This window comes from Choristoneura fumiferana, chromosome 20 (assembly GCF_025370935.1).
Source record: "Choristoneura fumiferana chromosome 20, NRCan_CFum_1, whole genome shotgun sequence".
Lineage (NCBI taxonomy): Eukaryota > Metazoa > Arthropoda > Insecta > Lepidoptera > Tortricidae > Choristoneura > Choristoneura fumiferana.
Genome location: NC_133491.1, coordinates 1,628,631 through 1,652,688, shown reverse-complemented (window position 1 = coordinate 1,652,688; position 24,058 = coordinate 1,628,631). Strand labels below are relative to the sequence as shown.

Genomic DNA, 24,058 nt, shown 5'->3' with positions numbered 1-24,058 from the left:
AGGGTTGAGTCACAGAGTACATATATAACAGAGACACCACCTAGTACAAGCAAATGGTATCACCCTAATACTGGCTATTCAACTGGCTATTTTTCTTTCCTTCGATTTTCCAATAGATGGCACCAGTGAGAACACAAATAACACGATGCGTATTGCCATCTAGTGAGACACTAAGGATACGGTACACTGACAACAACCAACAAGCTCACCAACTGAGCCTAGACGACTAGAGATACGCATGATGTCTCTGTCTTATTTACGTCAGTAGAAGAGAATGGCATGTTTCTCTCAAATAGTTTCGACGAATGTGTGCAAGCGCGGGCAAGCCCAGCAAGCGCGTTCCGGTTATTCGCCATCTAGCGTCACAATTGCAAAACACTACGAAAGCCTCATAGCTGAAATGTAGCCAATATCGTATTCTCAATTTATTATTTTTATGGTGTTTCTTATCTTCAAATTAAGGAGTTGAATTAAGGTTGATGTGAAGTTGTGTTTATAAAATATGCTAGTCTTTATTTTACACTCAATATTTCTTCTTAATTCGGCTTATCACATTTTATAATTTACAAATGTTAATAGTAGTGCCATCTATTGCTGTTTTTTTGTATTAAATATAGCTTGTAGGGATTGGTAGGCCATGACCCCAATGAGGGCTATCGCGTATGAATTCGCCACTAGAGGCGCTAGTGTAGCGTGAGGTCTCCGAAATGTCAAATCTCATAGGTTTTGGGTGAGCTACGCGGGTTTATTCATAATTAGAATAATTTTGAGAATATTTTGGAATATCTGAAATTAATTATGGCAAAAATGCGTTCCGGGGCAATGAATGTCTGTGTTTTGAGACAGTTTTGTCTTTCGGAAACCTTTGTCCTCCCTTTTTTTCGAACAAAACGGGGACTATGCAACACTGTGGCATGCTCGATATTTTTATGGTACGGTTTTAAGGTGTATTAAATGTGATTTTAATCTAAACTTTGTTTTCACGCCCGTAATAACAGACTTTGAAAGCCATACTTAAAAACCTCACGCAACAGTGCGCCATCTAGTGAGACAAAAAACGATAGCCCTCATTAACCCAACCGATCGCACCCCCAGGACGCTGGAGTCGTGCAACCTGCAGACGACGGCTTCGTTCCGTCAGCAGGCGGCGCAGGCCCGCGCCCGCCTGGCTCAGCGCGCGCAGCACTTCGCCAGCGACCTCGCGCAAGCGCACACAGCGCTGCACGAACTCAACAGTAACTACAAAACTAATATTTTCAATATGAAAGCTGGTTCCTATTTGTCGGATGTCAAGCCCGGATTTTAATCGGATATTCTAGTGGCAGAATATTTTATACGAAGCTATTCACACTTGCCCGATACCGTAAACGTAAACTGATTACTGATTACCGATTTTGTGTCGGTGCCGACAAGAAATATCGGATGTTTTGCCAGCGTTCTACGTCCGGATAAAAGTCGTGTCGGGTCTCGCTCGCCTATGAGTAAGCCAGATGCTATTCACATTGGTCAGATGTCAGGACCGGGTTCTCTATCGTTTGCTCGAATTTCATATGCCATAATGTATCGTTTCCTATAATTTTTGTAAATATTTTGCAACATAAATTAATATAAAATATTTTCTTCAGAGTTGTGTTTTTACAGTTTTGTTTCGGAAACCTTTGTCCTCCCATTTAAAACAAATCCCGGAAGCAGCACGGTTTGCTCGATATTTTGTGGCAAACGTTGGTATGGCAAGTGAAATTCGGGCAAGTAAAGGTATACGGTCCACGCCCGTAATAACAGACTTTGAAAGCCATACTTAAAAACCTCACGCTACAGTGCGCCATCTAGTGAGACAAAAAACGATAGCCCTCATTGGTTCAAATCCGGGTCCGACTTCCGACAAGTGAAAACCAACTCTCAAGTTGCGTATCAGTGCGTAGCATTGTTCGACCGCGGCAAACCTGTGTCTTGGTTCGCTGATCTGTCAATGAGTGTTCATTTTGTCCACTTTGTTATTATATGTTGGAGTTATTTAATCCATCTCCACTAGGCTCTTTCATTTAGCAAAATAATAGTTATTTATGTGGCTGGTGCATAATGAGAGGCATTAAAGTAAGAGTGTGGTTTTATGAGTGTGGCTTCGGCTCGTTTCATAATAAGATTACACGAGTGTTTTAATGCCTAATTGTGTATAGCCGCATACATAACTTTATCTACATATGCATATCATAAGTTTTCTATAATATGTTCAGATATGGCCTGTATTTTGACTTTGGCTTTGACTGACTTTGAATAATAATTATTATCTAAATGCATGTCATAAGTTTTCTACAATATGTACAGATATGCCTTGTTAAAAAAGTATTACCGATACTTTAATGTAAACATTAAGATGCACTGTACTTTAATGTGAACATTAAGATGCACCCGCAGATCCAGGTTTCTTATAAAGGCCATTTGATAGTCGTTTGTGAACATATAATAGGGAAGTTATGATATGCATGTAGATAAACAATATTTTCTGTTTTGTTCGCAGGTAATCACACAACGACTACCGCACAGAATTTAGAAGGCAGTAAACAGAAATTAGAAGATGTCGTGAAGAAAATAGTTGAATCAATGAATGAGGTAAGTTTGAAGATGGAGCAGATGAAACCAAGTTACAAAGGCGGATCCAGCTTTATAGCCTTGGGGTCACATTGGCAAATTTAATTTTTTTTTTCGAAATCAAAACATTGATATGTACTTAATTATTGTACATTTAGCTGTTGCCTGCGACTTCGTCCGCGAATTTGTTATCACTGTCCCGCGGGAACTGCAATTATCCGGGATAAAAAACTATCCTATGTTCTTCCCTAGGACTGAAACTATACCTAATCTCAATCGATTCACAATTTTAGACGTGAAGAGGTAACAAACAAACAAATAGACTTGCAAAATTTCGGATTTATCAAATAACAAAATCGATTCTACTCTTTTGTCGCAGAAAGATATTTCGTTTTATTGAAATCAATGAATTTACAATAATCTACTGTTGTCTAAGACCCAGGGCAGGTCATGACTCCCATGACCCTCCCTGGATCAGCTTGCCAAATAATGACATGTACCAATAAAATTGTCCCCAGGTTAAATCGTCGTCGGCGCAAGCGCACTCGTCCCTGTGTGGCGTCGCGCAGCAGCAACGCGCGGCGCTGGGGCAGCAGCTGCGGGCGGGGGGCGCGGGGGCGCGCGCCGCGCTCGCCGCCTGCGTCGCGCTGGCCGCCGCCGGCGCGCGCCATCTCGACAGCTGGGCCGCGCCGCAGACCATCGCTAGCCTTGTCAACCAATGGGTGAGATGCGAGCGTGTACCACCAAATCGTGCCTCCCGATGGGTTCACGGCAAACAGTTCTCGGTGCGGGGTTCGCTAAAACTTAACTGAGCTTGTTGTATGCGTCTGATTCCTGCACGTGCAATGCTGCGTCAATCCGTAACCAAAATAATTGACGGTTGTTCTCTGCAAACCCTCAGTACAGTCGAGGGCATAAATATCCATACAGCCATAGCGTCAAATATGTGTACAGTGACCTTATGATTAGTGGCATTTTTTTTTCGACTGGATGGCAAGCGAGCAAGTGGGTCTCCTGATGGTAAAAGATCACCACCGCCCATAAACATCTGCAACACCAGGGGTATTGCAGATGCGTTGCCAACCTAGAGGCCTAAGATGGGATACCTCAAGTGCCAGTAATTTCACCGGTTGTCTTGCTCTCCACGCCGAAACACAACAGTGCAAGCACTGCTGCTTCACGGCAGGATTAGCGAGCAAGATGGTGGTAGCAATCCGGGCGGACCTTGCACAAGGGCCTACCACCTGCAAAAAGGTGGCATAAAGGGATATATTTGACGTCTTGATAACGTACATGTATTTATGCCCTTGACCGTACCTTTTAAGTACTTACTTGTTTTGATTACGGTCAGCATTTTTGCTGAGTTCTAGGGTTTCGCGAAGCACTTTTTGAGAATGACTGGTGTAGGACGGCCTGAAATGAAGTTTCCGACCAAAGGAGTGTCGCGCCATGACAATGAAAAAACACTCTCTTAGGTCGTTACTGGTAAAAAGTAGTAGTCTCGACGAGCGACAACTTTTGTGGTACAAAAATGTATCGATCTACCAACTGCTTTATTATTATACACCGTTATTATAACAGTCCTTTTATTTTCAGCTATCGGATAGCTTGGAGCGCGTGGCGTCGCTCCAACGCGCGCATTCCACGTTCAACACGGCGGCCAGAGACGCGGAGACTCGCCGTCACGACGCCTCCAGAAGACAGCGCGACGCCAAGAAGCAACGGGTGGCTCGCGCCGCTGACAGGGTCGGCGCTGCGTTAGCTGTGAGTTTAGTTACAGTTTAGTGTGTTACGTCACTAACGCGCGAATGATGTTCTACACGGCGGCCAGAGACGCGGAGACTGTGTTAAATACCAACCAAATCGTCTTATAGTAAGCCTTTTGAAGATTGTTTTAGAACTCCATTATTTGTGCCTTGCTCTTCCTTTGTAGGTCTGGTTGCCAAAGGGAACCAAATCGTCTACATAACAAAATATCCACCGACGCAAATTGACCAAGAAGCGAAATATCAATCCTCCATTAACATTTTTCGTAATTGCGTTTCCACTAGAGATCATAGAGCTCATAGAGGTCATGCCTTGCGAGGAAATGTGTTTATCATGAACCAATAGAAACGCTTCATTTACTTATCCTCGCTCAGCGCACCTTTAGTGGAAACAACTCAGCGGAGCGAAGCTAGGTAAGTAAAGCGTTTATCATTCATGACATGACAAACACATTCCTCTCTGGTGGAAACGTAGCCTTCATTATGATCCAGTACATCAAAATAACAATCAATCTGGTTTGCATAATGTACAAACTGCATAATATTAAAAATAACTGCTAATCTATAACGTGATATTTGCTGTATTTCGCTCTAAAACTTATGATGCCATATTGTTTAATATTTTTTTTATACATTTTGTAGCTCATAATAAATATGTTAAAAGTTTGCATGCCTATGAGGCAGATCATAGTGTAGTTATATATATATAACTTGTTACCTGTGGTCTTGCAATAAAAATATTTCATTTAATTTCAAACCGCAGCAACTAGAAACCGAAAGGACCTTCCGCGAAGCACGCATCTCCCAACAACTGGCCGACATCGAGCTAGAACGGTCCGATGCAGAAGCACGGCTCGCCCGCTACATGGAAGAAGAACGGAGGATGCTGGAAGAGAGGCTTGCGAGACACGCCGCCGCCGAGAGGGAAGCGTTGGAGCAGCGGCTGGCGAAGAGGACGGCTGATGTCGAGGGAGAGAGAGGGATGCTGGACGAACGGATCAAGGATATAGAGGTTAGTGAATATTGTGGCTGGCCGGTGCTTGATATTGCGGATAGTCTGAGCAGCAGATTACAGCAATATGGAATGGTGAAAAATTAAAATAAAACTTCTAGAATGTTCCAGAGACAGGTGGACTAAGTTAGCCAGAAGCGGTCTGTAAATTGTTTTTTAGGAAATGGGTGTCATGTGAAAGTTAATGTCCTGAAAAACAGTCTGAAAACATTTTTCGGTGTGCTGTAAACAACTACAAGTGGTACAGTTGCCATGAGATATTTCGGAACGGCCAAAGTGATCAAAAATATCAAAACGTGAACTCTCCTTAATAATAGAATGCATGTTCCAATATTTCTGACCACCTTGGCCAGTCCGAAATTTTTGCTGTTGTTCTCTTTGACATATCTCTTTAACAATATGCTAAACATTTCGTCACTACTTTGAAAAAATCTTGTATTTCAAATTAATATGTCAACCAAATTGACCTTTGAATAATGTTCATAAAGTTCTCTTATAAAAGTATAAATTTTGAGGTACGAGCTTTTTTCAAAGTAGTGACGATTTTTTTTTATTTGACTGGATGGAAAACGAGTAAGCGGGTCTCCTGTTGTTAAGAGATCACCACCGCCCATAAACATCTGCAACACCAGGGGTATTGCAGATGCGTTGCCAACCTAGAGGCCTAAGATGGGATACCTCAAGTGCCAGTAATTTCACCGACTGTCTCACTCTCCGCGCCGAAACACTTCAGTGCAAGCACTAAGCAGCAGGATTAACAAGCAAGATGGTGGTAGCAATCCGGGCGGACCTTGCACAAGATCCTACCACCTGCCAAATAGTCAGTTGCCAAACCGATTTGTCTCCAGCACTACATTTAAATGGCGTCTATCTTTTTTTTCTCACTTATTTTACGCAGTTACAAGTTAATCTAATACTAATAATAAGATCGCGTGTGAAATATCTCAAGAATTAACGTTAACGCTAACGTTTGTTTTATACCCATAGACGTGGAGGCAAGAGCTGATGGCGGCGGTCGAACACGAAAACCAAATGGCGGACTCCGACCTCGCCCACTGCGAGCGCGGCCGCGAGGAGAGCGCCACACATATGGACAAGTTTGGAACAGAGCTGGTGGAAGGTAGGACTTAGTAGTGCACAGAAAGTACAATGTAATTTCTATTGCAGTTTAAATAATCTGCTTTGCTTTGCTTTTTTGTTTGTTTATGCTGCTATATGTAGTTCTATTTTTTTTTAATAATTTTCGTACATAAATTAGTGACGAAAAACTCGAACTAACAATCGCCTGCTTGACAATCCATAGATCAAACCACTAGGTCTACCCTTTATTACAACCTATATCACGCGCCATATAAATCTGTGCTTAAAAGTTCATTACTTAATACTCAGTTTTGACGCATTTTTGAGATACATTTTTTATGCGACGTCTTTGCGTTACTCCCGGATCGTGTTCGAATCGCTTAACGGTATAGTGCCTATTCAATTATCGAAATTATACCTTTAAGTTTTTGTGGTACTAGTCGTGGCAATGAACTTTTAGGCAAAGTTAGGCGGCGGAAGGTATATCGATATTGCACGTGTCAGAAAACTCATTGATGTAATGTTTTGTTGTCAGGAGCGACGGCGATGAGCGCGGAGCTGTCGGCGTTTTCGGGGAACATCGTGCAGGTTGCGGAACATTGCGCCACACAGCTGCTGCAATTACTCGCTGAAAACTCGCGGCAGATCGAGGTAAATACAGTCAACACCGTAAAGCTACACCAGATATAACGACATATCAGATGTAACGACCCAAAAAAAGTCCCAACATGATCTTGTATACCAAAATAACACTGGTTGTAATGATCAAACGAAAGGCGCTCGTCGTTTTTGATAAAGAGCACCTAAAGGAGTAGGGATGGAATGTCGGCGTAATAGTTTCAGGAAATATGTTTCGATCCGACACGTGGTACTTCACTATAGGCCTTATAAATAGGCTCAGAGTTGCTCACTGAGCTATAGAGAAAACTATGCTCGGGATTCTTTTACGGGATCGAATCAAAAATGAGGAGATATATATTTTTGAAGTCTCTTTAGATGCGTGTGAGCTAACTTTGGGGGCGGCAGACGTGAGCTTGCCTTCGGAATCCAAAAGCTTAATGGTTACTTGACCTGAAATGTATATTTCTGAATTAAATTATTATTATTATTATTATTTTTTAGTTTATAACGGTGGAAGCATTCTGCACTTCCACTGAACGTAGATATAAGTTCGTGTTTAGTTTTGCAACTAAGGGACCCCATACATCCCTGTATTATTATTATGTTCTTTATTTTTCTTTCATTCTTAGGTTTAGGTTTTTATAATAGCTCTAAAAAGTAAAATATAGAAAAGTACATACAAAATAAAAATATTATAAAAACCTAACCTAGTTTGCCGCCGGTGACGGGGTAGGGCCCAACCTACCGGTGGTCAGGGCCGCAGAGTGAGGAACCTCCGGACGATGCGTGCCGTGTTCAGAAGTACCGCCTTATTATTATTATTTTGTAATTTTTCTTTAATTGTATACTGTAGTTTTTAAGTATTTTATTTTGAAAAAATGACGTGTAAAAGTGCCCATTGCGGCCTATTTACTGAATAAATAATTTGAATTTTAATTTGGACTGACTACATCGCGAGAGTTGTGGGCAACCGGTCGATGCAGGTGGCGATTTGTCGTTTATTGTGACGTTCTAATGGTGTTTGTTTAATAGGGAACATCTTCTGGATGATTATTTTAATGTCTTAAGTTTTATTTTTATTATATATCCACAGCAAGAGGCTAACACTGCGATTGCGTCCGAAGAAGAATCCAGCAAGCAGCTGGTCGCGCGCGCCGACGAAGCGTTTACAAGCGTCGTGGACAACAACAAAGTTGCTTTAGACGCCGTGCTGGGCAGAGTTGAGGTCAGTACTAAACAATATAGATCACACTTTACAAAATACGACATGTCAAACGAAACTTCAAATTAAAATAATATTCTAATGTCTGTGCACTGCAGTTACACAACTGCATTCGTTAGTTTACACTCATTAGTTCATTACTATTATGACAACTGGGCGGGACAAATCATCATCATCATCCCAGCCTATATACGTCCCACTGGGCACATGCCTCCTCTCTGAATGAGAGGACCGGGCCGTAAGTTCCCACGCGGGCCCGGTGTGGATTGGGAACTTCACACACACCATTGAATTGCTTCGTAGGTTTGTGAAAGTTTCCTCACGATGTTTTCCTTCACCGTATAGCTCGTGATAAATTTCAAATGTAATTTCACACATGAATTTCGAAAAACTCTGAGGTGCGAGCCGGGGTTTGAACCTACGATCCTCTGCTTGAGAGGCCATAGGTTAAACCACTCGGCCACCAAGGCTTCCAACATTAAAATAATAAATAAACTAACTACTTTTAAGCTACGTTTTCACTAGATATATGCGATGACCTGTTGCGAGGAATGTGCTTTTCATGAATCAATAGAAACGCTTCATTTACCTATTCTCGTTCCGCTCAGCTGTTTCCACCATAGCTGTGCTAAGCGAGAATAGATAAATGAAACGTTTCTATTGGTTCATAAGAAACACATCTCTAGTGGAAACATAGCCTATAGGATCTCCTCAAACCTATCGACGCGGAGTTGGCTTTAATCGATCAAAAACTCTTTATATCCAAGCAATAATAGCGAAAAAGACGTCGTTCGCCTCGGCCGACGCGAATCGATGTTTATCGACGGGAAGACGTCTTTTCGCTCTTATTACGTAGACATAAAACGTTTTTTGGTCGGCTTTAAGGGAGACCCGTGCGAAGTCTTGCTTACAGTCTAGTTTTAAATAATACCTCACTAGCGAGTACTGCCTTTTCGCAACGTAACGTTTGGCAACCTGTTTCATTTCGCTAACTCTAAAACTGTAAATATTTCAGGATTTATTTCAGGGCCATCGTGTAGAATCCTTTAGGTTAGGTTAGGTTAGTTTTATAAAAATCCTGAAATATTTACAGTTTCAGAAATATTAAACAGTTGGGAAATGAAAAGTTGCGAAATGAAACAGGTTGCCAAACGTTATTCGCCGAAACATTAGTAAACCACCTCACTAGTTGTTATTCCTCATCTATAATGTAATTGGTCCGCAGGCTTTGATCAGTTCCACATGTACCTCCGTCGCGTCCGTGGCGTCCAGCACGTCCTCGCTGGCAGCTGATGTCAGCAGGGTGCAGGCGGCGCACAGTTCCTCGCTGCAGAGCGCGCAGCACCAGCTGGAGCAGTTCCGCGCGGAGCTGGAGCGCGCGCTGCAGCACCAGGACGACCTGGAGAGGGCGAGACTGGAGGAACAGTTCAGGGTGTACTCGCCCACTGGTGAGTCTACACCTACACACAGTATACAGGGCGGCATGTCACCAACATCAAACTCAGTTAATGAGGGCTATCGTTTTTTGTCTCACTAGATGGCGCACTGTTGCGTGAGGTTTTTAAGTATGGCTTTCAAAGTCGATTATTACGGGGGTGAAAACAAAGTTTAGATTAAAATCATATTTAATACACCTTAAAACCGTACCATAAAAATATCGAGCATGCCACAGTGTTGCATAGTCCCCGTTTTGTACGGAAAAAAGGGAGGAAAAAGGTTTCCGAAAGACAAAACTGTCTCAAAAGACAGACATTCATTGCCCTGTAACGCATAATTGCCATAATTATATTCGTTGACGCCTCCTCTGTGTTTACTACTGTAGTCATGTTTATGACGAGCCAAACCACACGAAATTTAAAGCACGAAGTGTAGAAAAAAAAACATTTTTACTGGTATCCCGATTCACCTCTGGCAACACTGTGAGCTGATACGACATTATGTTTTTTCGTGTCAAACCGAACCGGCGAAAAATCTGTTTTGTTATTAAAAAAGTGTTGTTGTGATCAAGATGAGCAAACGAAGAGCATTAAAAGAATTATTAAACCTGCTGGGAGATTCAAATGAAGGTATTTTTTCTTGAGATTCGTTAAAATCTAAGTTATAGGTGATAGATAGTATCCGGTATCAACACGGTTTTTTCCAACTGCGTAGATATTAATATCACGCTCTATTGTTTACGTTTAATAATAAAAAAGTACAAAAGTACGAATATTACGTATAAATGCAAAATTTGCGTTATCAACAGTGTTTACAATGTTTCCACACATCATCTACGCATCGAGTTATTGCGTAGAGGTACATACCTATTCTAGCTTATATAAATAATCTTGAGGTACCACGGTGCGGGTGCACGAGATTTTCAAAAACTCGAGGTATCACTGTGCGGATACACGAGGTTTTTTACATATTGTTAAAATGTTAACCTTAAAGTTAAATAGATCTTATACTCGCGGTACCACTGGGCGGGTGCACGAGATATTCTTAAACTCGAGGTATCACGGGGCGGGTACACGAGTTATAAATCCCCGAAAAAAGGGAATATAGTATCTAATGCAAAATATACTTGTCAGTTTTTTATTTCTTGCGGTACCACTGGCGGGTGCACAAGATAATATTATGACTTAAGTACATACAAAAAGTCCATTGTATGGCTTTTTATTTTTTCAGTTCCTAAAAAGAGAAGAATAATTTATTCAAGTGACTCTGATGATGATGAATCAGGTGAACATGAACAGTGTCATTCTAAGAATAAACGGAGACGAATTAGACTGCCCAGTTCTGAAAGCTTGGAAGAAACAACTGGAAAAAGTGATGAAAATATTTTAGAGCTCATTGGGGAACCCAGTAAAAATGAGAACAGCATGGAAATTAACCAAAAGCTAGCGGAATTGTGGTTAAAATTAATGACAAAAGGCTTGGATAAAGACATTAAGGAAAAAATTATAGAAAAAATTCCAGCCATTAGTAACTGCAATTTTAAAGCCCCTAAGCTAAATCAGGAGGTACTGGTTACTTTAAGTAACCACGCGAAAACCAGGGATGAAAAAATCCAACAAAAACAGGACCAAATAGGTTACATAATGGCCAGCTTAAATAAATTATTAAAAAATTTAATCACAAAAAATGACAAGGACAACATTGAACACCTGAGTGATTGTATGAGATTGGTTTGTGATTTACAATTTCTTGAATCTCAAACAAGAAGAGCAGTCATATTACCAGGCTTAAATAAAAGTCTAAAGGATATGATAGAAAAGACTGAAATTACAGATATGCTATTTGGCACTGAATTAAATAGCATTATTAAAAGATCAAAAGATTTAGAAAGATCAACTAAAGATCTCAAAAAGACCACTTTAAACTATTGGGGCCCGTCCACATCAACCCATTACAATCAACCTCGGGGCGGGCAACGAGGCAACTACCTGAACAGGGTCAGAGCAGTACAGAGGAAGTATTATCGTCCCGTAGCATCAGCCCCGCTATCTCAAGCTCCAGCAACATCTCAGCAGTGGGGTCATTACCGAGCAGCACGAGGCCGGCGCCCAGCCCAGCAATCAGCGGCGAGGAGGAGAGATTAGAGGTATTCTTAGCCGGTCGCTTGACTTTTTTTTATAAAAAATGGGCTGAGATTTCTAAAAACAAAACTGTTTTGGAATGGATATACTCGGGGTATGAAATTCCTTTAGTAGGTAAAGTTACCCAAAACATTATCCTACTAATAATAACTTTAGTTCCTCAGAGAAAGTTATAATTGAAAACTGTATTAAAGAACTCAAAAACATTGGTGCAATCAAAGTTTGTAATCCTGTCAAAGGTCAATACCTATCAAGCATTTTCCTGGTACCAAAACCAGATGGATCATCCAGATTTATTCTCAACTTAAAGACATTTAATAAACATGTTAAAACTCACCATTTCAAAATGGAAGATATAAGAACCGCAATAAAACTAATAAACAAAGAATCGTACCTTGGGTCTATGGATCTTAAGGATGCTTATTTTTGCTTAAAAATACATTCAAACAGCCGTAAATACCTCAGGTTTATGTTCAATGGAAAAATATATGAGTTTCAAGTATTGCCTTTTGGCCTTTCATCTGCACCTTATGTTTTCACAAAGCTGATAAAACCTGTTATCTCCTATCTTAGAGAACGGGGCTTTAGTTCTGTCAATTATTTAGATGATTTCTTGTTCATTGGCAATTCAGAAATTGAATGCCAAAGAAATATTCTGACTAGCCGAAATCTTCTAGAATCACTCGGCTTTATCATAAATACAAAAAAGAGTAATATGCAACCATCAAAACAGTGCAAATTTCTGGGTTTTGTGTTAGATTGTGAGAATTATAGGTTGTCAATACCTGATGAAAAACGCTCTCATATTTTTAACAAACTGCAAACTATTAGTAAATTAAAATCCACTACTATAAGAATGTTAGCATCAATAATAGGTACTTTGATATCAATTTGCCCAGCAGTACCTTATGGGTTAATGTATACCAAAAGAATGGAACGTTATAAATATTTAGCACTTAAAAGAAATAGACAAGATTTTGAGTCAAAAATATTGATACATGATGAGATAAAACAGGACTTGAAATGGTGGAAAGAACATGTTCTTAATGCTAGCAATCCAATTAGAGAAGGAATATATAAATTGGAAATATATTCTGATTCATCGCTTACTGGTTGGGGCATTGTATGTGGATCTAAAAAGCTTCATGGTTTTTGGAATAGGGATGATCAGAAATGTCACATTAACTACTTAGAATTAAAAGCAATATATTATGGATTGCAATGCTTTGCTAAAAATTTAAATAACTGTGAAATTTTATTGCGATGTGATAATACGACCGCTATAGCATACGTGAATCGATACGGCGGCATACAGTATCCACATTTAAACAACCTGGCACGTGAAATTTGGCAATTTTGCGAATCAAGACGCTTATTTATATACGCATCATATATAGCATCTAAGGATAATCAAGTTGCTGATAAAGAATCTAGAATAGTAAATATAGAAACGGAATGGCAATTAAGCACCAATGCTTTTAATAAAATTAAGTCAACCTTTGGATGTCCAAAAGTAGATTTATTTGCAACTAAACAAAATGCTAAATGTGAACAATTTATCTCCTGGCATATGGAACCAGGTTGTTTAGCTGTGGACGCTTTTACTGTTTCTTGGTCTGATTTACAGTTTTATGCATTCCCACCATTTTCACTTATTCTCAAATGCCTAAAAAAGATAAAGACCGACAAAGCGGAGGGAATAATGGTTGTTCCATTCTGGCCTGCTCAACCCTGGTTTCCCACATTTAGAACTCTTATGAAATCAGACTTAATAAAATTTCACCCATGTAGAACACTTTTGTCTTCTCCTTTCAGGCACTGCCATCCGTTGCATCAAAACCTTACACTGATTGCTGCAGTACTATCAGGGAAGTTTACTTAAGAAAAGGATTAAGTAACGATAGTATTGATATAATGTTAAACTCCTTATCAAAAAGTACCTTAAAACAATATGATTCATGCCTAAAACAGTGGTGGATTTTCTGTACTAATGAAAAAATAGATCCTTTTTTAATGTCAATTCCTCAAATCTTAGCCTTTTTAACAAAGAAATTTAATGAGGGTTCTGCTTATGGTACCCTTAATTCTATCAGATCCGCTTTGTCACTGCTTATGGATTTTGATTTAGGCTCACATAGAAATATTAAACGTTTCTTCACTGGTATTTACAAAATGAGACCTAATAAACCTAAATATGATGAAACCTGGAATCCAACCTTAGTTTTAAATCATGTTTCTAAGTTATATCCAAATGTTAATTTGACCTTGGATATCTTATCCAAAAAATTGGTTATACTTTTAACTTTAGTTACAGCTCATAGATTACAAACTATGTCATTGATTAAACTAAGTTGCATAAATGTTAATGAAGAAAATATAAAGATTAAGATTCCTGACACAATAAAAACATCGGGAAAAAATAAATTCCAACCTATGTTGATAATCCCATTTTTTAAAGATAATCTTAGTATATGCCCAGCAACAACCTTGAAAGATTATATCAATGTCACAAGAACCTTAAGAAAATCTGATCAATTGTTTATTATCAGCAAAAAGCCTCATACTCCTGCTTCTACTCAAACTTTAGCAAGGTGGGTCAAGGCTATATTATTTGAGGCAGGCATAGATACGTCTATTTTTAGCGCACATAGCACAAGACATGCATCTACCTCACATGCTTGTAGAAATGGGGTAAATATTGACCATATAAGGAAAATGGCAGGATGGACCGAGTCATCCAGGTGTTTTGCAAATTTTTATAACCGACCACTAAGAGATGAAAATAATTTTTCTATGAGTATTCTTAATAGCTTAGATTAGAATATGCTTAAGAATAATATTGCATCTAATTGTTTTATTTTGTTAATGCTTAAATTAGAAATAATAAATAATTAAAATCTAGCATTTATTTCTTTAAACATCTACAGTAGTAAACACAGAGGAGGCGTCAACGAATATAATTAGTTGATCAAAGGAACTTACCTGTAAGTGAACTTCGATCATAATTATATGAAGTTGACGCCTCCTCTGTATACATATAACCCAACCCTTTATGAGGAAAATTTTTTCTTCATCCCACCCTTAATGCTAGGTATTGTTAATTATTTATTTCTTATCCATACTTTAAACTAAAATGTCGTATCAGCTCACAGTGTTGCCAGAGGTGAATCGGGATACCAGTAAAAATGTTTTTTTTTCTACACTTCGTGCTTTAAATTTCGTGTGGTTTGGCTCGTCATAAACATGACTACAGTAGTAAACACAGAGGAGGCGTCAACTTCATATAATTATGATCGAAGTTCACTTACAGGTAAGTTCCTTTGATCAACTAATTAATTTCAGGTAATGCAAAATATTCACAAAATTATTCTAATTATGAATAAACCCGCGTAGCTCACCCAAAAACTATGAGATTTGACATTTCGGAGACCTCACGCCACACTAGCGCCTCTAGCGGCAAATTCATCCGCGATAGCCCTCATTGCAGACTAGTTGAAATGGCAATGTGCGGGCCAAATCGCTCGAAGAATAGTTACAGATCTACAGCCTTATTCGTAAAAAATCCTTAATTGAGGTTTGATCGGTCTGTTACTTAGCAGACTGATTAAGCTTGTTAGACGGTTGTCAAGAAGTATGATTCATAAACGCTTGCTAGCAGCCTGCTAGTTGTTGAGCTGCTGATAGACCGATTAGACGCGTTATGTTGGCCATCTTGACAAATCAAAGACAAAAAATGGCCTCATCGATAATTTAAATAAAAAATTGACAGCAGTGACAGCAAATTAGCAGGAAAACGCAAATTTTTACGAAGACACACGAGCTTAGTGTAGTTTCTTACGATTTTAAAAATGGATGCCACCAAAAGAAGGAGTGATAATTGGACAGTGGAGGATAAAGTAAGAAAAGCAATTGTTGTAATGTTTGTTTTCCCGCCATTTCCGATCCGCATGTTTATGTTGTACCTAAGTGCAAAAAGCCGTAATTAAGTTAATCATCCTAATTTTATTTGTTTTCATATTTATTGTTAGTAAAGTAGTAGTAATAAATATCTAATTAAGGGGTTTTTTAAATACAAATTCCTGAAAATATTTTTCCTGTTTTTTTTATCTTGGCGTAAAGGGTTACCCTTCACTAAAAATATCTTCGGTATGGTTTTTTGCTCTTGTCAAAGTCAGATGTTCAAATTTGTGGCGGCCATTTTGTGACTTAGCAGGGAGATAAAGGAGGGTCTACGGTCCCCTAACTTTAGCAGAGCCTTGATCGACTGATTAGCGCTAACAGACGTTTATGAATCATGTTTTTTAGCATCGGGCCTTCAAGGAGGCTCTAACTTTTTATGAATAAGGCTGCTAGTAAACAATGTCTTTCCATAGTACTTTGTAGGATAAATTCTATTTATCTTTTTTTCTCAATAAGCGTCAGTAAACTTCAGTAAGCCAGCTGAGAAAGCTAGATAACTACGAAGTTTTCCGATAAAATACGATGGCAGAGCGTTATTTCACTACATTAACCGCTGGGAAGGAAGATCGTTTACAAGCCAAATACTAGGTCGACTGACACCGCCGCGAGAATAGCGGGCTACCAACCGGTGATGCATAACGAGTTGTCTTTCGCTATGGCATTCTAAGGAGGAGGCCTTGTCCAACATTGGACGTCTTAAACGGGTGGTTGAAAGCAGGGTTTCTAGCGATAGTTCTTAGATATGTTTCATCAAAATCGGTTCAGCCTTTTTTGAGCTATTGAACTCTGAAGTGACAAAGTCGGGGGTTTTCCAACTTTTGGTTGGTTAGGTTAGGTTATTGCGCAGTGTTAGATGTGAGGGTGAATGTAAAATTTAAAAAGTTGTAGCTTACTAGAGCCAAATACTGATTTCACGCAACCCACACTGCGTACAAAATAAATTTGGACGGAACCATCGGTGCGCGAATCCGTATATCACTTGGCCGGTATTTTAGTGGAGGACGGGCCTCTCCAAAACATTCCAGCAAGAAGAGAAAATTTAAATCTGTTGAAAATTTGATTTATAGTGATTTTTTCAAAAATCTATATACCTGTCTCTTTCTCGAACGCTTTTCTCTATGCAGCAAGTATGGCGGTGCTGGCGTGTGACGTCACATGCCAGTATGTCTTTCTCTGTCTAATCTTGAATTTCAAACCTTTATAACTTTGTTATTTGTAAAGGTAGCTTGAAAATTGTGTTTCTATTCCGATAACAGGCATTGTGTAGTTTTAATTTATAAAACATATACAAAATATTGCAGGTGGTACGACCTTGTGCAAGGTCCGCCCGGATTGCTACCACCATCTTGCTCGCTAATCCTGCCGTGAAGCAGCAGTGCTTGCACTGTTGTTTCGGCGTGGAGAGTAAGACAGCCGGTGAAATTACTGGCACGTGAGGTATCCCATCTTAGGCCTCTAGGTTGGCAACGCGTCTGCAATACCCCTGGTGTTGCAGATGTTTATGGGCGGTGGTGATCTCTTACCATCAGGAGACCCATTTGCTCGTTTGCCATCCAGTGAAATAAAAAAAAAAAAAAAAAAAGTCAAATACCGTATTGTTTGTGTTGTCGCAGGCAAGACGCCGGTGCGGCGCGAGTACCGCTTCCCGCGGCAGCTGGCGGCCACGTCCCCGCACGAACGCATCCTGGCGCGCTTCCGCGCTGCACGACAGAACCACGAAGAGGTACGTACTAATGACCTTAGTAGCCATATTATGTCAGCAACATCCATATATATATACTAATATTATAAATGCGTAAGTGTGTGTTTACCCGTCTTTCACGTCGAAACGGAGCGACGGATCGACGTGATTTTTGGCATAGAGATAGTTTATGGGCCAGAAAGTGACATAGGCTACTTTTTGTCCCAGCAAAATGCACAGTTGCTAAAGGGAACAGCGCGCGATAACCTTAGTTCCACGCGGGCGAAGCCGCGGGCAAAAGCTAGTAATATTATAAATGCGAAAGTGTGTGTGTTTGTATGTTTGTCCGTCTTTCACGTCGAAACGGAGCAACGGATCCACGTGATTTTTGGCATAGAGATAGTTTATGGGCCAGAGAGTGACATAGGCTACTTTTTATCCCAGAAAAATGCAGTTCTCGAGGGAATCGCGCGATAACCGTATTCCACGCGGGCAAAGCCGCGGGCAAGAGCTAGTTATTTCATATTTTAGTCGCACAGTGCGTAGATGGCTTCGGTATCGAATGGTCAGATGTTAGTCTTTTTTGCGATTGGCTCATTTAAATAACCAATCACAAACGTGGCACAATCGTCGATGATACTGCAAATACAAATACCGCTCAACCAACAATGGCTAATTCTGTGTAATCCACAATATTAGTTGTAGTAGTTAATGTTCGTCATTATGCTGAGCGACCTTTTTATAGCGGCAACAACATACAAAGGTGTTGTTATTTTTTCTAAACTGTGTAATGTGTCACTGCTGTTATAAATAAATTATTTTCTTTCTTTCTTTCTTAGTGTTAATAATTTTTTGTCAATTTCATGAGGGGACAACTTTTTGAGAAATACCCAAATACGAACTAACCCGACAAAATTTATTCAATAGATCTGTTAGCCTATTGATACGTTATTGATAGTGCTATTGTGTAACCAATTGATCTCCAACAGGAGTGCGTAGTGGTGGAGTCTGACCCCGAGACGAGCCCGCCGTCGGACAGCGAGTCGTCCGTGTCGGAGGACTCGGCCGTGTTCCCCACGCCCTCGCCGCCCGCGCCCCCCGCGCAGCCCATCTGCAAATCCACCTCAGAGACTGACATCTACTACAGAAAGGTCAGTTCATCTGTGTGTACCACGGAGTAGAGAAAACTAGAGGAGTTGTCATAAGTAGAAACTGGAATTTCGTGCCATTTCAGACCTGTCATAGTGACTTCTCACTTATCGACTCTACCTAAATGATAACGGTATTGTCGTAAAATAATAAATAATCCCAATTTCTTTTATAGAGGAACAAATGGAACACTCGTTAGCACTACAACAGACTCTTTGACATGAAATTATTAAATTAGAAATTACAGACCGTAGGACGGACAGACATGGCGAAACTATAAGGGTTCCGTTTTTGACATTTTAGCTAAGAAAACTCTAAAAAGGGGAGCTTTCAAAAATTATGCAGTGCTTACTTATGATCATCTATCTATACATATTAAAGTGTAACGTGACTGACTGCTTCACAGACAACAAACGGCCCAAACTCATGACAGCTTCGTTTATTTCCAGGCGCAGCCCGGCAAAGAGAACACGCTGTACCGTCCTGTGTCGCACAAGAAGACGTCGCGTCTGCCCGCGCCCACCTCGCACAAGAAACCGCTCGTCGAGAGGAACGATAACTAGCCAGTATGTGCCTACATTATAAACACCAATATACGGACTGTTCACTAAACACTGAGATACGTAGTGATGTGCCAAACCAAACTTTCCAAAATAGCGGAATTTTTCATATATGAAAATTTCGGAAACTTCTCACAATTTTGTGTGGGGGTTAAAACTTTCTGTTTCTTAAATTTCTGAAATTTTTCCCAACTTTTTGGAAACATTCTGCAACTTTCACATCTATAGATACGCTAGTGCAGCGGGGCTACTACGAAATTCGAAAATCGAAGTTCGTGCCGTTCCGTCCCTCTCACTCTCGTATTGAATAATATAAGCATCAGCGAGACGGCAGGATACAAAGTTCGAATTTTGCACTACGTAGTACAGGGCCTGAGTTGTGCCATGTGTGGCTTGCGATCTGCCTGAAGATCGTAAAGCCTCGTTAGAGGGGAAAAAAGTCAAAAACCCGTTTATTATGAAAGTCTTCTATATTCAAATTTTAATGAGCAAAAACGTATAGCACCTATCTAAACCATCGCCGTTAAACTACAAACCCATCACAGTTCGCGACTAAATCGGCCTTACCGTTCGTTACAACATCTCACCCTAAACCTTCGTGGGTGAAAAATAGAAAGATATTAATGCACCAGATTCAGTTTAGATGGATTGATATCTATACAAATGAAAAAAAAAATTGCACCAATCATAGTGATTATCTCTTGTAGTATTTATATGCGTGTATTTGTCGTACTAATGGTGTAAGGCGGGTTTGCGCGTAGAATTAACGTCCAAAAACTGCTAAAGTTGTACTTTAATTCTAAACTGGATTCGAACAGTACTAGATGTGGCACGTTAAGACTTCAGCGAGAGAGAATATCGCAGTGCGATAAATACGATCCTCGCTGCAGGAAAGAGTGATAGCATAGATTGATTTAGCGAGACCATAAACCAGGACACGAACATTACGCGATTACCATCTATTGTATTAAAATTCTGTACGTTGAAAGCAATAAAAGTAAACTAATCTAAAGAATATTATAGTTTTTCCAGATTTCGTTCTGAGAACCAGTGAAAATGGTGTATGGTTTCGATAATTCATTAGTTAAACTACAAAATAAAATAATGGTTTGATATAAAAATAATAATTCACAATTATTTTTATTAGGTTTATATAAATACTAGATGAAAACCCGGCTTCGCTCGGGTAAAACGTAGACTCCTAATAACATGTTTGAAAAAAAATTTTTGCCAGTGTAAAGACGTCGTACTTATTGAAAAATCTGACGTATATTCCTAGCCTTAATATTATTACAAACGTACTTTCACAGCTAACCTACGTATCGGTATTTTTCTAGTAGATATTTCTCCTAGATCTTATTTGCCCAAATAACTGAGATGTCTCTGTCTCATTATCAAGAAATTAGACCTAAATATACGGCACGATTCGTCTGTACGATCGATCTGATGAAAATCGACGAATCGTACCGTGTGTGGACCCTTAAGAGGTCACAATGGAGAACGAAATGCAAACCTGTGACACGTGATGACGTGACACTAACGCCACTTTGATGTGATGACTTTGACATGTTTACTTCGCAACGCCATTATATACTTAGTAATTTATTCAAGTTTATATTGAAAATACTCGATAATCCGAATTTTTCCGCCTACAAGTTGTCGACTCGGATTGACTAATTTTTTTACGCTCTTCAATTTGATGTGCATTTCGTTCGAGTCTACCGTAGACCGGTACGAAATTATTAATATAGATTTTTAAGTGCATTTATGTGTTTAGTTTTATTTCAAATAGTCGACGTAAGTTTTTCGCAAATACTTTTTTAAATGATAAAAGACTTGATTAATATCATTTGTGTGTTTGTTAGAATAAAAGTATAATTATATAGTATTATGTAGAAAATATGCATAGCGTGTTTGCATTGCAATGTGAAATTTTATATGAAAACTCTGTTTAAAAATTATAGAATTTATCAAAATCTCATTCAATATTCCTAGCTTCAATAGTAAATGCAGTTCTGTTTAAATAGAATATTCCATATTTTTCTGAGTCCAAAGTTCTACAAAACATTTCGTGGTTTAAGAAAAATGTTCAAATATCAAGATTCCTACCAAAGCTGCTTATTGGCTAATTATTGCAGGCAGTTAATGTACTTCACAATACATTACGACCTAATAATAATGCACGCCCTGACGATTAGGGCCACAGTACACAAATTATGGGACGTGCATTATTAGGTGTTAATTCGAAGACGTAGGTATGTACATATATATTGAACCTTTTACTGCCTATATCGAAATGTAGTATGGTTAAGGGTTTTCTTGATTTCCAGAAAAAAGTTTAAAATTGAAAAAATGCTTTGAAAAGATAATTTCTTGCATGTAATAAGATATATCCTTCGAAAACAACCTTGTTTTGGTTTTCTACACATTTTTCTTTGTTTGAGTAATAATATATTATTCGTGTTGTGTGACTGAAGCTATTATAATTATATTATTATGTAGATGACACAATTATTTGTAACGCTATTATTTTGATGAAGTCGTCCTGTTTGCTATTATTATGTACGTAGATTTTTACTCGAAAATATTAATGATTAAATAAACTTTACGTAATCCGAGTCGTTGCAGTTTTATTGAAATTGTGATGCCTCCAAACTAACAAGACAGCGGGACACCTTATGTCAAACGAACGATTTCTAAAATAAAATAGTTTATTTTGCTCCAGGGTTCTGCCATCACAACTGGCTAAGGCCGCGACCACATGAAATAGCTCGACGCTCGTTTTCAGTGTCAAATCTGATCACGTGACATATAGCAATAAAGCTGAAAATGTTGAGCTTTATCGCTGGGAAAAAAACCCTTCAATTTCGTCAAAAACACTTCTTTTTTTTTCATTCACTCCAATTTCTTTTATTTGTACCAATGCCACGACTGCTAATAGATATCATTTCTGTAAGAAGCCATCTTGTCGCTGCTGCTCGACGCGGCGACTTGATGCTACTTTTTCGAGTCGCGGGAAATTCAAAATCACCTTCAAAATATGGTCACGTGACCAGATTAATCGCTGCAATCGAGCGAAGAGCGACTGGATGTGGCCGCATCTTTAAGGTGTGCCCAAGTCACAGGGCGGCCACGCCGTACAAAATACGCGTTCTCGAATCTACATAGGCACGACGACGTCTGTACACGCGTCAATGTGTGCGTAAGCTGCACAGGGCTGACTATTGCAAAACCGTATAGTACTATAAGTGCTACCAATGACATTTAAAGGCACGCATATGTAGATATGTCTTAGATATGTGCAAATAAATGTAATCTTTAATCTTACCTATTTCGAGGGTATTCTGGCAAAACAGAATAAGTGCATTTTTTTTTAAAGTTACATACATAGGCATACTCAATGTTTTCTGCTTTATTTATCTAGCAAAACCCTATAAAAAAATATTGTGCACTTATCCGGTTCTGCCAGAATATCCTCGATTTATTTAAACCTACTTAAAATGTGTCTGTCTGCGTATTTTCAGCATTATTATTTTCAATTACTATGGATATACCTACTTCTACAAACTTCGAACCGGTGCGGGGCGGAGCGTGGCCATTCTGTACGTTAGTACTATTATATATTCTGTGCCCAAGTCGCCGATATTTTTTTCCAACGTTAAAGCTCAACATTTTCAGTTTCATCGCTATGTCACGTGACCAGATTGGACACTGGAAACGAGCGTCGAGCGATTTCCTGTGGCCGCGGCCTTAAGGCCAGATATACGCAGCCGCCCGATCCATTTACGATGACTAGCATTGCGTTATAATGACTAAAGTGTATTCGACGACAGTTCTTAAGCAGTATAAAGCAGCGTTACCACTAATAATGTGCGAGGTTGTTTTTATTAACCAATAGAAACGCTTCATTTACACATCCTCGCACAGCACATCTCTGGTGGAAACAGCTGAGCGGAGCGAGGCGAGGTAAATGAAGAGTTCCTATTGGTTAATGAATAACATATTCCTCGCAATCTGGTGGAATCGCTGCTTGATAATGCCTCTGAATACCGACTGTCGCTTAACTATCGCAAACTGTATGACGGGGGTTTCAAATCACCGCGTGCATTAAGTTTTTTGGTATATACCAGGCACTCAGTTCTCGTTAAATGTGCGGTCCGGGCGAGCGAGCGGACGCGGTGACCATATTGCCACTTCGTTCTGGAATGGACTCCGGGAAAATGTAGTTACCGCCTTCGATGAAAGACTTTATTTTCGCTTCCTTTTTCCAAAGTAGCAGCCGTGCGTGGCCGGAGTGGTTGGTGTAATATACATATTTGAAGCTTTGAGGAAATTATGGTAAACGTGCAACAAAAAAAAAGACATAATTTCACAAATTTATTAGCAAACAGACGAAGTACCTAATTTTACAGTACTAAGCTAGTACATCGACCTAAGAATCGTACTATAGCAAACTTTAGTCTAGTTTTTCATACAATATGTTTGAAAAACTGGACTCTACGAAGAAGTCAATGGACCAGCTTTCAAAGACCTGCCCAATGCTAGTTTCATACAAATTTTCATCGACTTAAGTAGTTATTAGGCACTTATAATTATTAAAATCGTCACTTAGAAAAGTCTGTACATCAAAATCGATAATTTTTCTGAGTGAACTTAATAAGCATCATTTCGATTGTACAAAACTAAAGTAATAAAAACAATTGACAAACTTTGAGATACTGAGAACTTATCTCTTATGTGATACTTATAATCTCTGTAGTTAACAATTTGACCAAATTATACGGATAAAATAGTTTTTCTTCATTTTGCTACCGTACGTAACAACTAAAGCGAAAAGGTA

The 24,058-nt window shown here is 39.3% G+C and overlaps 2 protein-coding genes across 2 annotated transcripts in view; both read left to right on the top strand.

Annotated features, from left to right (window-relative positions):
* Klp61F (Kinesin-like protein at 61F) overlaps positions 1-20,594 on the top strand; it is a 31,842-nt gene extending 11,248 nt beyond the window's left edge. Inside the window, exons 10-21 of the mRNA XM_074103221.1 lie at positions 1,096-1,235; positions 2,519-2,610; positions 3,108-3,311; positions 4,186-4,353; positions 5,119-5,367; positions 6,355-6,487; positions 6,983-7,098; positions 8,162-8,293; positions 9,516-9,738; positions 17,442-17,551; positions 18,499-18,660; positions 19,108-20,594. Coding sequence (XP_073959322.1) covers positions 1,096-1,235; positions 2,519-2,610; positions 3,108-3,311; positions 4,186-4,353; positions 5,119-5,367; positions 6,355-6,487; positions 6,983-7,098; positions 8,162-8,293; positions 9,516-9,738; positions 17,442-17,551; positions 18,499-18,660; positions 19,108-19,221 — 1,843 coding nt within the window. The 3' untranslated portion in view covers positions 19,222-20,594. The remainder of the gene's footprint in view (positions 1-1,095; positions 1,236-2,518; positions 2,611-3,107; positions 3,312-4,185; positions 4,354-5,118; positions 5,368-6,354; positions 6,488-6,982; positions 7,099-8,161; positions 8,294-9,515; positions 9,739-17,441; positions 17,552-18,498; positions 18,661-19,107) is intronic.
* LOC141439090 (uncharacterized) lies at positions 10,077-15,202 on the top strand. The gene is made up of 3 exons (XM_074103226.1): positions 10,077-10,356; positions 10,958-11,873; positions 13,684-15,202. The coding sequence occupies exons 1-2, from the start codon at positions 10,299-10,301 to the stop codon at positions 11,869-11,871; spliced, it is 972 nt and encodes a 323-aa protein (XP_073959327.1). The 5' UTR covers positions 10,077-10,298; the 3' UTR covers positions 11,872-11,873; positions 13,684-15,202.
* Positions 20,595-24,058: the final 3,464 nt, after the last annotated feature.